The following is a 16,391-nucleotide window of genomic DNA, read 5'->3' on the forward strand; positions in this document are numbered from 1 at the left end:
AGAAATTCAGCTGAATATTTTTAATGAATATTTAAAGTGACGACTCAGGGTGTTGTGGTAGTTTGACTGGATATTTTAAATATGCGTAGTCCAGATAATTTGGTAATTGCAAGGGACATGGGATGAAATGATCGGGCTGCCGCTTGGAGAGGATTCAATACGTTTAATGCAAAATATGTTTAAAAAAAAGAATGCATTCATTTCACAGCATGTTTGAGTCAAATCACTGCAGTGACTTAAAGCAGTTACATGTCAAAAGATAAACACTTTTATTAAGCACTATATTATTTGGGTGAGGATTCACGTTGATTACTTTTATAATCTGTGAGTGGATCAAAATATATACATTTTTATTGGAAACACCACCGAAATATCACAAATACATTTAAATAACGCATTTATATAACGCATTTATACAACACTTTATACGTCCGAAAAATCTTCAGTAAAAGTATCCGCCATGTCCAAATCCACATAATTAAAGGCAGAAAAATCTAAGTGTAAAGGCCAGATGGAAAGGAAGTGCAGGAGGCGAAACATTAAGGACAAGAGGATACTTTGAAGGGGTGTTGCCTCCTTTTCCTGATTGTCCACATCAACTTCCTGTTTCTCCTGGGCCAACTGGTCAAGGTGATACATCTTTATTTCCTTCAGTTTAATCAGCTTGTGCAAAATGCTGGAAAAGAGTTGATACTATACACTAAGTATACACTAAGTCAACGCTATATAGCTGTGTCATTAATTTAATTACCCATAATTGTAAATCTACATCATAAAATCTTTTAAAATAACGTCAATATAAACATCGGCACGCTTCCATATATACATGAGCGGTCGCAAACCCGTGCACCGTATACAACGCGTTGTTAAATCCGTCTTGGCCCGTTGAGACTTATGACCAGATAGTTCTGAAAATAAGCCTTATATTAGCCTCCCAGCTTGTCACTTCTAGCGCTCCCCCCCCCCCCGCTGATATCATGTTCCACAAACCTGGAATCACATGGGTTTGTGTGGCTCTACACCGCACCTATCAAGGGGTTCTTCCGCCTCGGGTCGGGCTGCCGCTCGTCCCCGCGGTCGTAGCGCTCCGGGCTGATGTAGCGGCCCTGGCTGGCCTGCCGGTGGGCGTCGACCCGCCCGCCGGCGGCTTCGTAGTAGTGGCGCCCTCCCCGGTCCGGGTCGGGAGACGGAGGGACGTCCTGCCTCACCGGCCCACGGTGCTGCTGTCCCGCGCCGGAAGACGGAGGGTGGTAGCGCTGGTTGGAGGCCGGAGGGTCGTGGTGGAGGCCCGGGTAGGGTGGCTCTCTTGCAGTGGGTCTGGAGTGGGTGGGGTAATCGTATGGATCCCTTCTGAAAGATTGGAAAAATTAAGACACATTACATATGTATATACATTTATATACACATAGGGTCTATTTATGTATACTCCAGCGCATACAGGAAGAAGAACTTTAACACCGGTTGGAACTGGTTTAGAGGTGAGATTTGGCCCTCGCTCGCGGTAAGCCTCCTCCTGTTATTCAGTTTACGTGATGGGGCCGTGGCCTTGGCAGGATCGAGTTGTGGGTGGGGGGGGGGGGACGTGGATGGAAAGATGCCAAGAGATAACAGCAAATGCCTTGGTAAGCATATATGAGGTTGTGTGTGTGTGTGTGTGTGTTTAGCTGGAGTGTGCAGGAATGTGTGTGTCCCAAGGGGTCTGCTGTAACGAGGCAGCCAGCTGGAAGTCTCCGGTTCCCTCCCACTAGCTGTGGGTGATTAGGGACTAAAACCCCCGGGTAAGGCGACACGCGGACCACGGGGAGACGGAGAGAGGGGACTGCAGAGTCGGTAAAAGAGAAGGAAAGAGAGAGAGAGAGAGAGAGAGAGAGAGAGAGAGAGAGAGAGAGCAGGGGAGACAAGAAAGGGGTGGGCTGCTCACCTTTCACAGGCCCATTTGAATGTTTTCCATCTTATGTGCTGTTTCCACACGCGTGTTTAAAAGTATAAAAGTCAGTCTTCATCGGCCTAGCGGCAGCAGAACGCTCTCCTATTTTTAAAAGGGGTGATCAAAAACGAGCCCTGTCGCGAATGGAAACGGTTGCCCATTGGCCAAATATGGTCGCAGAAGGTTGCATGTAATTGGTCCTGTGGCGTCAGTTAGCACGATGCTACAAGCTACCGTGCATTCAACGCTTTGACCACGGGATACACGTGGGTTGTGTTTTTAAAGGATCAATACAGCATGAGAAATAAACACAATATCCGATACTACAAACTGCAGTGCAGAGATACCACTTGGTAGCTTTGTGTTTCCATTGAACACAGTTCAAATCATGAAACCACATCAATCAGCAGCACGCATTTCCTTCCCCACCCTTCAACAATGGCTCCCACTGTACTTATTATACAGAAGCCTTGAGCTTAGCCTTGAGCTTGTCCTGCAATCGTATCCGTGCGTCTCCTCTGTCCAGTCCCCCGAGTGGAGCTCGCCACCTGTTGACCGGCCAATTAGAATGACTCACTCAGCGCGGATTAGTGGGCACACAGCTTGTGCATGAGAGGACTTCCCTTGAGGATATTCGTGGACTGTGCTGACGTGGACTTCTATATGCCTGAGTGTCTCCCACATATCGGCACAGTGTGTTTTCTAGCCTGACCACCCAAACAAAGCAGGGTGGGGGCCCGGGGGGAGCGGGGTACACAGGTGGTCCCAAGAAAGAACGAACAGCGCTGCCTTGTCAGTCAGTGGGGACCGAGCTGCACACACACACACACACACACACACGGGTGCATGCATGTCAAGGCTTAAGATAAAGGCAGGAGGCATAAAAAGAGAGCAGAGAGAGAGAGAGAGAGAGATTTAATATTGAATTATGATGTGAGGAGACAGAAGCAGATGTGTGGGGGGAGTTGGGGCTAAAACAGCATATTCCTGCATGTGAAGCTCGACGAGGGGGGAGACGCTGGAGAGAAGAAGAGAGAAACGAAGGTCAATCTCCTCATTAATCCAGATTAAACGGTAAAGGCCACCAGGGGAGGGAAAGCAAGGATGGGGGGGTATATGAGTGCGAGGGGGATGAGGAGGGGGGCACCTGGGCTCTTAAGCCGTCCTCCACCCGACTCGGGCCACCCAAACAGGCAGGAACCTCCGGCCGCTTCCCCATTCTTCTCTCATCCCTCTTAACCTTACCCCCTCTCCCCCCTCTGTGATCTTCAGTTTCCACCTCAATATTCACCTGCCGCTCCCCCCCAAATCACCTCTCTGACCCCTAAAATTGGAATCACACCCGTGCACGGCGCTATTTTTAGCTTCTCAGAGGTAACGATGAGGGCAAAGCCGTCATTCGCAGCAACGATAAATTAAAACGTGAGATTGATGGGTGCAAGTTGTAGGAAGAATGAAAAGGTTGAGTGCTGTAACTTTGATACACGATCACTGATCATCCGTTCGACTGAATCAACAAATGTGTGTAATTATTAAATAACAGTTAGTTAAATGAACCAAACGCACTAGTGTCCGAAAAGTACCGGTGTAGTATTACGCCTTTGACCGATCCTCGGAATGACAAAGGGATAAATTCCTGTAGCGGCTTCACACACAGGTCTGGATGACCTTTGACCCCGGCCTAGCTGAAGAGGACTATGCATGTGCTGCCATTTGTCTGCTCACATGGGTCAGAAAGGTGTTTGCACGAGAAGCAGAAGTACGTACAGAAGTAGAGTGAGTATCTAGCTCACATTTAACCTCATTTCATCAAAATGATACAATATGTGATATCATTGCAGCACCACTATATGACAACAAACCAGTCCCGTCCTAGTGGGCCTCACAGCCGTGTGTGCGGTCAAGCAGCTGGGGGATTAAGGAGGTCCGCGGGCCTCGGTGACCCGCGGAGGGTCCCGCCTCCTCCCCGGGTCACACAGCTGGCTTCAGCCCGCCGGAGGGGATCGGCGCGTTGGGCCCGTGTGTGCTTTCCTAACCTGAAAGGTCCTCCCACCACGTCCAGATATAAATATGGCTCTAACGCAGCAGCCCTGTTTGTTTATTCCGAGCGTCCGAGGGAGATCTCTCGCTGACTTGCGAACTTGCGTGACTTCATCAGAGCGTCACGGGAGCGCGAGAAGGAGAAAAAAAATACAAACACGAGGAAGGAACACCTCTAAAAAGTAACTCAAGACGAGTGTTACTGATTATTCATTATTATGGAAAATATGTTGTGTTTCTGTCTCCCAAGCTGCCAGTATAAAAACATTGCAAGTTTCAGAACAGGGTGGAAATTCCCTGCAGAGATTTTGATTAAATGAAATTAATAAATAAATAACAAGCCGAACATGGCGGATTCCTGCCGGAATAAAACGTCGGCTGACATTGACAATGACATTTAAAGGAGCTCCGCTAATCTAGCTTGAAAGGAGCTCGTGTCAACACGAGACGTGCAGACAGGAGGCGCATTTTCCTTCGCCTGTCCAACCACTTTTACGCACACTTTTGAAGTGGCAAAATAAAATAAATCAGACGCTAATGAGATGTTTCCACGAGCGACGTGGAAAGAAACACACGGGTTTGACTCAACGTCAAGGAAAAGACGATGGAGACGACTTTCAAAAAGGGATTTTTACTCGCTCTGTATTTTTTCCGCTGCGTTATCTATTGTGTAATATCATAAACAGAGAGGCTATTTGAAGCTGTTTAGACGCAGACCGGGGAGTGACATTAGGAGAAGCTCATCGACAACGTTTCATATTCCGCGCATTCGTAATTTTGCAATGAGGAAACAGAAAAAGGAGGCTGTGTATGCGACGTAATGACAAAGGAAGAAAAGCGGTTCCTGAGTGGAGCGCCCACTCTGAGCCCGGTGTGCGATGGGCTCCACGGGGAGCTGTAATGACACACCGCGTAATACATGTGACTCACACTCGGGGAACATCAGCGACCACATAGCGCGCCGCTATCACATCCAGGCCCCAGCGGGCGTGTGTGTGTGTGTGTGTGTGTGTGTGTGTCCAGAACCGTGAGAGTGTGTGCAGCTTCCGCCTTGTGAGAGTGAAGAATTTGTGTGTATGCTTGTCGGATAGGGGATGGGGGGCGGGGGGGGGGGGGGCGGAGAGGGTTTTTACCCCGCACCTGTCCCCTGGGAAGCCACAGGCGGAAATGAGTTAGTTGGTTATTAGACCCCCGCATTCACCAACCAGCATGTGTGTCTGTGCACGCAGAACACACACAGACACCTCTGTGTTGTCACATCTCACACTCACAGAAGGTCAAGCGACTCTCTCCCTGCAACTTCCCAATAGTTGGTCTCCAGATCTTGTTCTTTTCATTCGTATACATTTACGAGTGAAAAGTGTTACTAATTTATACTTATTCTATATATTAAAGGGAAGAGCTAATTTAACTCCTTGCAAGGACACATAACATTTTTTTAGACATGATACAAGAACAAGAAGGTCACTGAATAGTAAAATATGTATTTTTTCCCCCAACATGGCCACAAACACCTGGCAGTCTACAGCGGTGAAGTTAATGGATGTCTGACTGCATGTTTATCCCCCTTTGTTTACACGTACACAGACATTTAAAAAAAAGCAGCACGGAATGCTTAAACACGGAAGTGCGTTCACCTCGACGACATTTGCACAAGTGATTCATTCAAGCGAGAAGATACAGATGCAAAACGGGTGCACATGTGCGCACATCTGCTGGCTCTGCGCTCACCTGTTCGCCGACTGACGGGGAACAGACGGACCCCGCGTTGCATGCAAAATGCATCACGCCGCTCGGCAAAAGAAAATAAAAAAAAACAGCTGCTGCACAAACACTCGCATTCACTTTTCAGTGTAAAATGTTTCAACGAGTCGGAATTCGTAGCGATACCAGCGGTGATGAAAGAGAAATTCTCTGGAAAATATATTAGTTTATATAATGCGGTGAAACCGCTGCCGCTGAGAGCCAGAACATGGTCATCAATTATTATAAAAATGGTTTATTTAACAGAGTGTGTTCGGCGAGTTGGCATATTCATTATTGGATGATGCATTCTCCACATTCTTTAAATTCATCTTTGTCCCAGCGCTGCGCGCACACACACTTAGTCATCGCGCTAATGGCCGCGCTAGCTGAGTGCTACAGACACGGAGCAGGCCCGCCTGGCTTGGCAGCAAAGGGGGCCATTAGCCCAGTCCGGCACCACCACCACCACCACCACCACCACCACTCCCCCCCCCCGCCCTCACGACCCCGGGCTGTGCCAACAGCAGCGGGGGGAAATTGGCTCTCGCTGAGATGCACGCGCGTTCACACCCTCCCGCCGCCACGCACCCGAGTGATGCCATGCGGCCGGTAGCGGCCAGCTATTCCTTTCGAGATATTCCTCGGATTTTAATGAGCAACGAGCCAAACTGCACACAGTGCTTCACCACCGAGGTCAAAGGTCGCGCTTCCTTCTTGGACAGTACTCCAGAAGGGAGAGTAACTTGTGTAACGTAGAGAGTCAATGACAGGCGACGGTTGGGGACGGGGGGGGGGACGGGGGGGGGACTTTTAAGCTCGCCACCAATCTTATCCAACTTCACAGAACCTCGTCAGTTCAAGCCGAGGTTACCGCATGGCTTTAATATTCTGCAGACGCGGCGGCCTTTGTGTTCCACGGCGTGCACGCGGTGCGGTTTGTTTTATTCATAAAGCGAAGATTCCAACGCTAACGCACACGCAGCTGAGAGGCGGGCAGAGGGACGAGAGTAGAGAGAGAGAGAGAGAGAGGACACACAAAAGGACCTGAGAGCGAGAGATGAACAGAAGAAGAACACAGCGAACGCAGAGAGGCAGAAGAAGGGTTGATGGAATCAGAGTAAAGTTATTGTAAACAGGGGGAGCCGCTGGGGCCTCAGCCGGCTAAAGCCTTTTCATTTCTGATTCCTTCAGGTGCTCCCGGCGTCGGAGCACAAACACCGTTAGCTAGACAAACACCCCTGCCTCCGCACACCAGTGAGGGGGGGGGGGGGGGCCTTCATGAAAGGGCCCGCGAATAAGAAAAAGGTCAGGGCCCCTCTTGGGAAATCAAACTAAAATAATACGCACATTGCTTCAGATGCTCTTGGGTTGCTTATTTAACAATAAATGAAGGGGTGTGGGGGGGGTCACGTGATCCTTTAAACCGATCACGTAGAAGACAAAAAAAATAAAAATTGCCTCGGCAAAGGACTCTCCAGGACCCGAGGAATGAAATGAGTTCCAGAGTCAATAAGTGTAACTGAGTTGAGTGACTTTAAAGCGAGTCATACGACAGCCGGACAGCAGCATGGGGGGGGGGCACTTGATTACTTTATGAAGCGTGATTTGGTTTTATTACAGCAACAGAGAGCGAAAGTACCAGCGTGGAGCCGGGCGAAAGGTAATCTTAATAGTTACTCATCCTCTTTCAATCAACAGATTGCTTTCACTCAGAGAGGGAGGGGGGCTTGCTAATGGGTGTGTCCGGTCTGGACGTGGCTCATTAGGTCGTGAGCAGAGACGACCCCGGGGGTCAAAAAGGTCCACGTGCCGGGACATGCCAGAGTAAAAAAGCCCAAGAGGCTGTGAGAGCGGGAAGTGGGGCGAAGTGTGCGTACTTTTAAAAGTGAGGTCAGACGAGAGGCCTTAAAAGGGACACTCAAGACGGTTCCCTTTGGTTTTCAAGGAGGGGCAGAGAGGGTCCTTTCACCAAATAAGAAGCAGAGTGGGCTCCTCAGACTGATCCACGCAGAGGTCCAGATGTGACAAGAGCTTCGTATTGGCCACTGGGTCGGGGGCCCCGTGCTCTCTGACTCACCGGCCCCTTCGGGCTTCACATCAATCGGGCCAATTATCAGCCCCGGCTAGCGACTTTGCCTCGCCAACCTGGCCCCTTAATCCAATCACCTTTTGAGTGTGGCGTGGGGGCAGTGGGTCAGGGGCTCGTCTGATTCGTTAACCCGAGGCCGGGTCGCAGCGTGTGTGACCTAGCTGCTTTGAATCGGTAATGACGTTAATGTTTTCCATATGGCGGTGCGCGTGCATTTCTGTGTGTGTGTGTGTGTGCCCCCCCCCAACCACGAGGGTGTTGGGCCTCTGCTGGCTGAGCTGCACCAACCCGGCGTTAATGGCCAACGGAGAGGTCACAGCCAAAGAAGCCCGATCACGGGGTGGAGACTTTGTTGGCCGCCGCCGTGCAGTAGCCCTCGGGACCAAGGTCCTACCCCCCCCCCACGCTATTTGACATTCGATCCCCCGGGGTCAAAGGTGCCCTCGATTCGAGAGAGGTGGGAATGTGCACGTGGTGTGATAACAATTTGGGCTGCAGGATTGCGCTGAGAAATGTCTTTTTGACAAGAAAGAATAAAGGTGGAAAAGTGGAGTGTAATGTGTTGCTTGAAGCTACAAAAAACACTTCAGACACTTCTCAAAGATTTAAAAACACATAACATGATAGACCATACTTGTAGCTGAAATAGGGATGTTGACACTTTGCAGCACAACACTGAAAAGGAAATATTAAAATCTCTGCCGGCTTTGATTCAGCTTCCATTTCACCCCCCCCCCCCCCCCCCCCCCCCCAGTCCCTCTCTCTCCTCTCTGACTCACACCTTTCCTCTCTCTCCATTTGCTCCCATCTGTGAGGTGCTTTGCAACATCATCTCCTGTACAATCCACACACACACACATACACACACACACACACACCCTCCTTCACTCCCACCCCTCCAGCTGCAGCCCCAGCCGGTTCCACACAAAGGCAGGCCAAATGTATGCTAATGAGAGCCAGGCCAATGGTGGAGCCGCACTCATTTTGAGAGGAAATGGCTTCCAATAATGGCGGCCCCCCGGGGGGATTTTTGCACAAAGTTCAATTCACTGCAGTGTCTGTGCTCTCTCTGTCTCTCGGAAAGGGATTTGCGTTTCCTCCTCCTCTTTCCTATGTATTTATGCCATGGGGGAGATTGGAGGTAGTTTTTTTTTGGGGGGGGGGGGGGGTATCAGAAACAAGAACACAAAATGCGTGACTCTGAACAGCATTGAAACTCTATACGACACTTTTCCTTTGCTGCTCGCTCCGCTGAGGCGAATGTCCCCAGAAGCATGTTAACTGCAGCATTATGCATTTCAAACGAATCATATCCTGTGGGTCTCTGGCCTAAAATACTTCAAAGAGGAGATGAACACACTTAAATAACAATGAGACGATGTCTTAAGGTAATGAACATATTTTGAACCCTTATCTTTATGCCTAATTATGTATGAACACGTCATATAGTCCAATATTTCACTTTGTAGAACTAAAAGGTCATTGAGTTTATACACATTGTCCCCCATTGGTTTGTTGACTGTGTCTTCTAAGCCTTCAATTCAGCCAGAAGTGACTACAACACTGATCATTACATCTTTCTATTTACTTACATGAACTAAGAACAAAGTCGGAAGACCAAAACACTGACAACTCCCATCGCCGTGGCAGCGACCTGTCAATCCCGTTATAGTCCCGCCCTGAAGCACGCCTCACGGCCTATTTGACTCTGAAAGGACTTTTGTCGAGGTAATTTGAGCTAATAAATAAAAAGAGATGTAGTCTCTTTCCATGCAGAGGAGTTGCCAAACAAAGAGTTAGTTTAAGTTCTAAAAAAGCAATAAATCTTTTGTTTTTCTTATGAAGCATATGGAATAACTGCGTATAGTTTGGCCACCCTTCATTATAAAACAATATACCTCAAACCATTTTACTAAACTAATCTAGTATAATACCATGTTATCAAGCAGCACGTCCTCCCATCTGGGAGGTTGGGACAGACAAGGTGTAGCCAAGTCTCAGCATAAAATGGCAGAATCCAGCGCTCATTTCGTCTTTGTAGGTTTCCAATATTCCAGACATGCTTTGATATTCTTACGGAGGAAGCTTCAATAAGTGTACATCTCGATTTCTTTTACTGTATTCGGTACATAAGTAGGAGGAGGTCTTAAAAAGGTCATGTGAGACTCCATCGGTCTGCCTGTCTCCTTTTTTAGGGTTCGTCTCCACGGTAACACACCAGTCTCTCTGTCTCCCATGCTGCTCGGTCATGTCTCTCCCTATCTCACCCAGCTTCAGGGTGAGACTCGACCTGAGCCGGGGCTGGTGTCTGCGCTTGCTGGTGCCTGTCATATAGGAGGGGTGGGGGGGGGGGGCAATAACCCGTGAAATGACTGTTCTCTTTTTCTCGCTCCCTCCCCACCCCTCTGCCTCATTTTCCTCCTCTCACTTTTCACAGGCTACACCGCTCCACGCTCCACTTGGCTGCTGGGGGGCCGCGGACGTCACCAAGGTGGCGGGCACAGACAGACATACACATACACACACACACACACACATACACACACACACACATTTGGCACTGCTCTGCTTTGACTTGGCAGTGCCAGGAAACGTGCACACGCATAATTTGACATATTTAAACAAACAAAAAGGAACATGTGCAGTTCCTTTTAACCCAGAATAGAGGTTATAATTCCGTTTTAAGAGTAAACCATCCTCTGTGTGTGTGTGTGTGTGTGATCCTCCTGTCTGTGCCTTGCTCTCCGGAGAGCTGAGCACTCCTATTCCTGGGATGAGTAGACACTCCCAAGGCAAACACTCCAGATTTAATTATAAGCTCCAAAGAGGATTAGTCTGTGCTCTGTGTGTGTGTGTGTGTGTGTGTGTGTGTGTGTGAGAGAGAGAGAGTGATGGAGACACAAAGGGAGGGAGAGGTAAGTTCCCTTCCTTTCCTGCATCACACTGTGGTCTTACCTGGGCTGTGTGGGGTACTGCCGCTCCACCTCGTTGTAGCGGGGTCGAGAGTCAGCACCTCTGGGTGCCATCTGGGGAGGAGAAACGGGACATGGAATGTTAGCTTGTGGACAAAAAAAAGAAGAAGAATTATCTAGGTTCAGTCAGCCAACGGTCAAAAAACCGCCCTTGAGCGAGACGTTGAACTCACATCTTGGGCAGTAAGGCAGCAGAAAAAATGTGTGTTAAGCTGTTAAGATTGTAGGCCTATTGATGCGGAACACATATCTCCCTCCGGCTGAAGTTTAACCTCAGCAATATTTCAGATTCCACCCAGCGGACATACATTATGTATCCAAAAACACAAACAGATGTAAGCATCCCTCCGATGAACAAGTGGGTGTTCTGCAAAAAAAAGAAATAAAGAAAACGCCAGAACAAGCACAAATTGCATCCTGGGTAGGGTTTTTTTTTGGGGGGGGGGGGGGGGGGGGGGGTTTGTTCGCGTGCACCATGAAGTGATCGACGGAGAGCAGAGCGCATACAGTTTCAATTAACTGCAATCTGGGCTCCGGGCGCTCCGAGTTTCCACATACAAACACAGGCTTGTTTACTCATCGGTCAAACACACCGCACACTGCTGGGGCGTAACGTGCACACACACACACACACACACACACACACACACACACACACACACACACACACGGCACGTTGGTCAAACACAACGAAGTGGCATGTGTGTGTGCATAAACAAGCAATCAAAAGGTCTGACAGACACAAACACACACATGGAAATCTAGAGAGATAAACAGCGATGCGTTTGATCCGAATGGCGCCCGCGTGAAATGAATTTACCACACAAACAAACACACACTCTACTCGTGTAAAGGACTCCGCGCGGAGCCGCTCGATCGCTGTTTTTGCACGTACGAACGAGTTCGCAGCGGTACCAGATATCATAAGCAACAAGCTCCAACGTCTCTGAGAGGGAGCCAGGAAGTGAAAGCACATCCGAGGCGAGGCCGGGGCGGCCAATGTGGCTTTGTGCCCCCGTGTGTGTGTGTGCATAGAAATGCATAAATGTACACTTGCTATTAAATTAAACACTAAATGGTTATGTACTGTAAAAATGCATGCATTTAAGAAAAAACACCTGATATCAAAGATGTTTATTTACACTAGAAGTGCATGAATTTATTGTAAACACACACACTAGTGGAGATAGAAGGCTATAAGTAGTTTGTTTTACCTGACTGGGAATGAAGGGATTTTCAGAAGTAAATCGAAATGGAGGCCGTACCAGGTACCAAGGTACAAAACAACACCTCCTTTTGTGGAAGCTACAGCGTTGGAACTACAAAATGGACGGTTATAATAACACCAGCATATTTAACCAACGAGAGGCGACTACGCCTGTGTGATGGAAAAGGTGTTCACGCTGATACTATCCTTTGTTCGTGGCTCACAGGCATCAGCGGCTGGTGGAGTCCTCGTTTCAAGAAATATATTAAATCGGTTCCATAGTAACCCTTTTGTCTCAGATTTTTCCCCAACCCAAAGAATTTTTGAACACAACAACATGTTATATGTTAATATTGAGGTAGTCGGAGGGGGTTTAGTATGATTTCTTTGGATGGCAGCGCGGGTGCGTTAGATGGGGGACATTATGCAAAGGGGACGCATAATGTCAAGTAAAGGGGACATTAGTCTCAGCGAGGAGCCGGGACTCAGGTGGACGCCCGTCTGCGCGTGTGCGCAAAAAGACTGACGATACATCTTCTGAGTACGGACAAAGGCAGGGGTGGGGGGGGGTTGGGGAGAGCAGGAGGATGATGATGATGAGGGCGGAAGATATGTGTTTGGACAAAAAATAGAAAAGAGTGAAACTCAATTGATTGTATTAACATAACAGCCTGGAGCCATAAGGCTGGTTGATTCACTTATTAACTACCCCCCCCCCCCCCCCCCACACACACACACACACACGCAATGGCTGTCATACAAATGCTTTTCAAAGCGGAAGCCCATTTCCCTAAATTAGAAGAGCCAGTTTTAGTGCCAGATGATGCGCTTTGAAACACTGCAAAGGCGCACACACACACACACACACACACACATGCAAGAAAACAAACACACAAAACAAGTCTCACTCTCACCATGGCAACTGGTAAAACAGCAATATGAAATTCATCCAGGTTAGAGAGAACATGTGCTTAATTAAGAGTCTTCGTCTTCAGGGCGCCAAGTTCACGTCCTCGCCTTGAACCTGGTGACATCATATATGTGTGTGTGTGGGTGTATATACACACATACATACTTGGCATGTGTGAGTGGTTATCAGAGCAAAAAGTGAATGTCTTATGCAGACCATAGCTGAGAGAAAGCCAAATTCTCTTTTGACGACAACTCACGCACACACACACACACACACACACACACACACACACACACACACACACACACACACACACACACACACACACACACACACACACACACACACACACACACACACACACATGTATTTCTCATGTGTGTCATGTTGGGGGGAAAAAAAGAAAATTTGTAAAGCTGAAAGACTTGAACTACGGCGTCTGTGTGTGATCACAACCGGAGGATCTTCAAGCAAAATGAGCGTAAACACATCGGGAACAATCGCTCTCGTTGAGTTTATCGTTGTGTCGAGTCATCGCCGCCTTTCTGCGACTGACAAAATGCTCCGGGCGGAAAGCTTGGCGTCCTCGTGAATGAGCTTTTTCACTTTTCCATTTTTCCAAATTAGAAAGCCATACTTTGACACACACCAATCAACTGCAGCGGCGCAGCTGTCGCATTCGCCGGAGCTCAGGAAATGAATTTCCTGAAGCGCTTTTTGGCATTGCTGTCGCTCTGCGAGGCTCCCACATATACAATAAACCACTGACACAATGCCGGAGCAGGGCTTTCATCCCGTGACTGAGATGCTCAGATTTGCACACCCCCCCCACCCCCCACCCCACCGGCTTTTGCCAAAACGGCATAATTAGCCTCTTGTAATGCCATCGACTCCTCTACCATCAATCTTGGAAGAGTATTAAGCACGCGTCCCAGCGTGGAGCCTCTGCCGGCCGGCGCCTGCCCCCCCTCCCAATGAGAGGAACCGAATAAGAGCGAGGAGGGAACCATGGGGTTTGCAGTGTGTTTGCGTGTGTGAAGACAAGAGGTGAACGCAAAAGTCAAACTACTGACTCCAGTCTCCCTCCAAAATAAGGGCGCATATGTGAAGAAAACCAGATAATGACCTTCCATCTGCAAACCTTTATTTCCTTTTGGGTTCCAAAATGTAAACAGTGAATGTTTTGCAATGGTGACTTTTTGTATCTCCATTTTTGAGATTGTTGGACAATTATTTTGTCGCTGTGCACACTTGAATCTGCGAGGTAAAATAATTCAAGTCGGGAGTAAAGCATTCTAATATGCTGTATGAATTATAATAACTGTGCAAGTGCTAGTTGATTTGGGGATTAAAGCGGCATCATTTGTGCGGGAATGAATGCCGATCGTCACCTTTCCCTCTTGAAGACAAAAGCCAGATGTTATTGGAAATCTTTCCGGCAGCAAAGCGTCGTCCTCCGATGGAAAATCTTCTTCGTACACATTCCGAATTGGCAATCTCTTTCCGAAAATGGTCCGTTGGTATCGTTACCGACCAAAGAACCAACCGGATCCTGGAGGAGGTCAGAGCCGCCGGCACGCAGGATTATGCTGCATTAGGAGGCTCCGTGTGTATCTCAAACCGGAGGCTCACTTTCCCCCCCAGTGTACACTAAACACTTCCACACCTGGACCTTGCTCACTCTGAGCTCGTTAGCAGCAGATGGCACACACACACACACACACAAACACACAGACACACACAGGGACCAAAGGTTACACACACTCAGACTGGAATGCAGCCTATTTTGGTAATCGGCCAATCTGCTGGTGATTGTCTTGGTTGTTAGCGTTGGTGTATGTCTCAACTGTTGACCTTAGGAAGGCTTTTACATTCGTCCGGGTCCGGACCCCCACGGGATGCGCGTCTGAGGGGTTCATCTTGCCGGTACGCTTTAGACACACGAGACTCGAGGCTGATGTCACCGGCTCCGAGCGGTCGGACACAAGAGGAAATAAATGTTTTACAGCCCGAGAGCATATTTGATTTGTTTGAGTGGCTGTTAGCCACATACATTTTGTAAATTGACCATTTATATTTATACACAACGTGGGATGGAACCAGTGCCCTATAATCCGGGTGGTTTTCTAAAAACTTCCCGGAGAGGGAACCTGCACGTGTGGGCATTTGACAACTGCAATCGAATATTCCATGTGTATGTGTGTGTGTGTGTGTGTGTGGCCATGGCCGTGGCAGTGGCCATGGGGTGTTGTTTATTTATCCCCCCTCCCCCCTTCGCCCTCCTCCGTGGGTTTTTTCCCACCTCCCCACTGTTTACTGAAATAACATCCGAAAGCCCTGGTGTGCGTGTGTGAGTGTGTGTGTGTGTGTGTGTGTGTGTGTGTGTGTGTGTGTGTGTTGGGCTCTCCAGGTTAAATGGTGCCCCAAAAAAGTACATCCCGTGGCAAAATCAAATCTTCCAGACCCCCCCTCCTCCCACCTTATTACAGTAACAGATTTTATCAAAGTGGGGGTCGAGCCCCACCCCCCCCCCCCCACCCAACAGCAGGGTTTCGATGAGTCAGTGCAGCTCTTCACGCCCTCCAAACGGCCTGCTGTAAATGTTGCGCTTAACCTTTCTGCGCTTTGATGTGGCTCCAGGCCCTTCAGAGGAAGCCTTTAAAAAAAAAAAAAAAAAAAAAGGGGGGTCCGGACAGCCGAAATTCCTCCTCAGCGGTTTGCAGCAAATAAAAAAGGAGCAGTGATATCAGGATCATTCTCGCATCGGGTTGCCTTGTCTGATGTCGGCCTTTCAGTGTAACACCTCACAAGGTTCCACCCACTGGAATCGATGCACGGCCTCTTTTAGAGACAACATGAGCATTAACCGGAATAATAACTCAAAGTCATTGAGGCCCTGTGAAGGAGGCGACCGAAGATCCAAGATTTGCTGTGATTTTCAAAGCGTGCATTGATTTCTGGGAATGTTTTCATTTTCGGGCTCTTCTCCTACGTAAGAGAACATTTTCTCAAGAGCACTCTTACTGAGATAAGAAATAGACGGCCTTGTTTTCACCGTCCAGCATTTGTTTCAACAGCAGGTTTGCAATCCGAGGCCCATAATAAGCAACCTCAATATCATGCAATCCAAATCTTCTTTTCCTCCCCTCATGCACGCAGCACAAAACCATCAAGGCCTTTAGGGGGCGTTACCAGTGCCAGCAATTATTAACAGACCACGGACCCCCAATTCATGATCAAGTGGGAATCACCATTCAGCATTTGGTGCATCTGAAGGTTACTTCTCATATGACTCCCATAAGTTCGCCCGTAGGCCGTGAGACCAACCGCGGTTATGGCGGCAGACGACGAACAACCTCCAATGCGGGCGAGGGGGCCGGAGCACCGCGATGCTTCGCTAACAAAACAGAGGAGCGCGTTGAACCACGGCGAAGAGCCGGCGAGGCAAAGACGAGGGGGAGCAGAGACCGTGACGGAAACGCTCATTGTGACTTTGC

General features: G+C 48.7%; 1 protein-coding gene across 3 annotated transcripts in view; it reads right to left on the minus strand.

The window, feature by feature from the left end:
- Positions 1 to 727: 727 nt before the first annotated feature.
- Positions 728 to 16,391, minus strand: part of pard3ba (par-3 family cell polarity regulator beta a) — an 86,256-nt gene continuing 70,592 nt past the window's right edge. For all 3 annotated transcript variants that reach the window (XM_037469771.2, XM_037469778.2, XM_062561389.1), the window contains 2 exons: positions 10,758 to 10,828; positions 728 to 1,350 (listed from right to left, as the gene is read on the minus strand). In XM_037469771.2, the coding sequence (XP_037325668.2) occupies positions 1,017 to 1,350; positions 10,758 to 10,828 (405 nt within the window). In that variant the 3' untranslated portion in view covers positions 728 to 1,016. The remainder of the gene's footprint in view (positions 1,351 to 10,757; positions 10,829 to 16,391) is intronic.

The sequence above is a fragment of the Pungitius pungitius genome, chromosome 3 (genome assembly GCF_949316345.1).
Source record: "Pungitius pungitius chromosome 3, fPunPun2.1, whole genome shotgun sequence".
Classification (NCBI taxonomy): domain Eukaryota; kingdom Metazoa; phylum Chordata; class Actinopteri; order Perciformes; family Gasterosteidae; genus Pungitius; species Pungitius pungitius.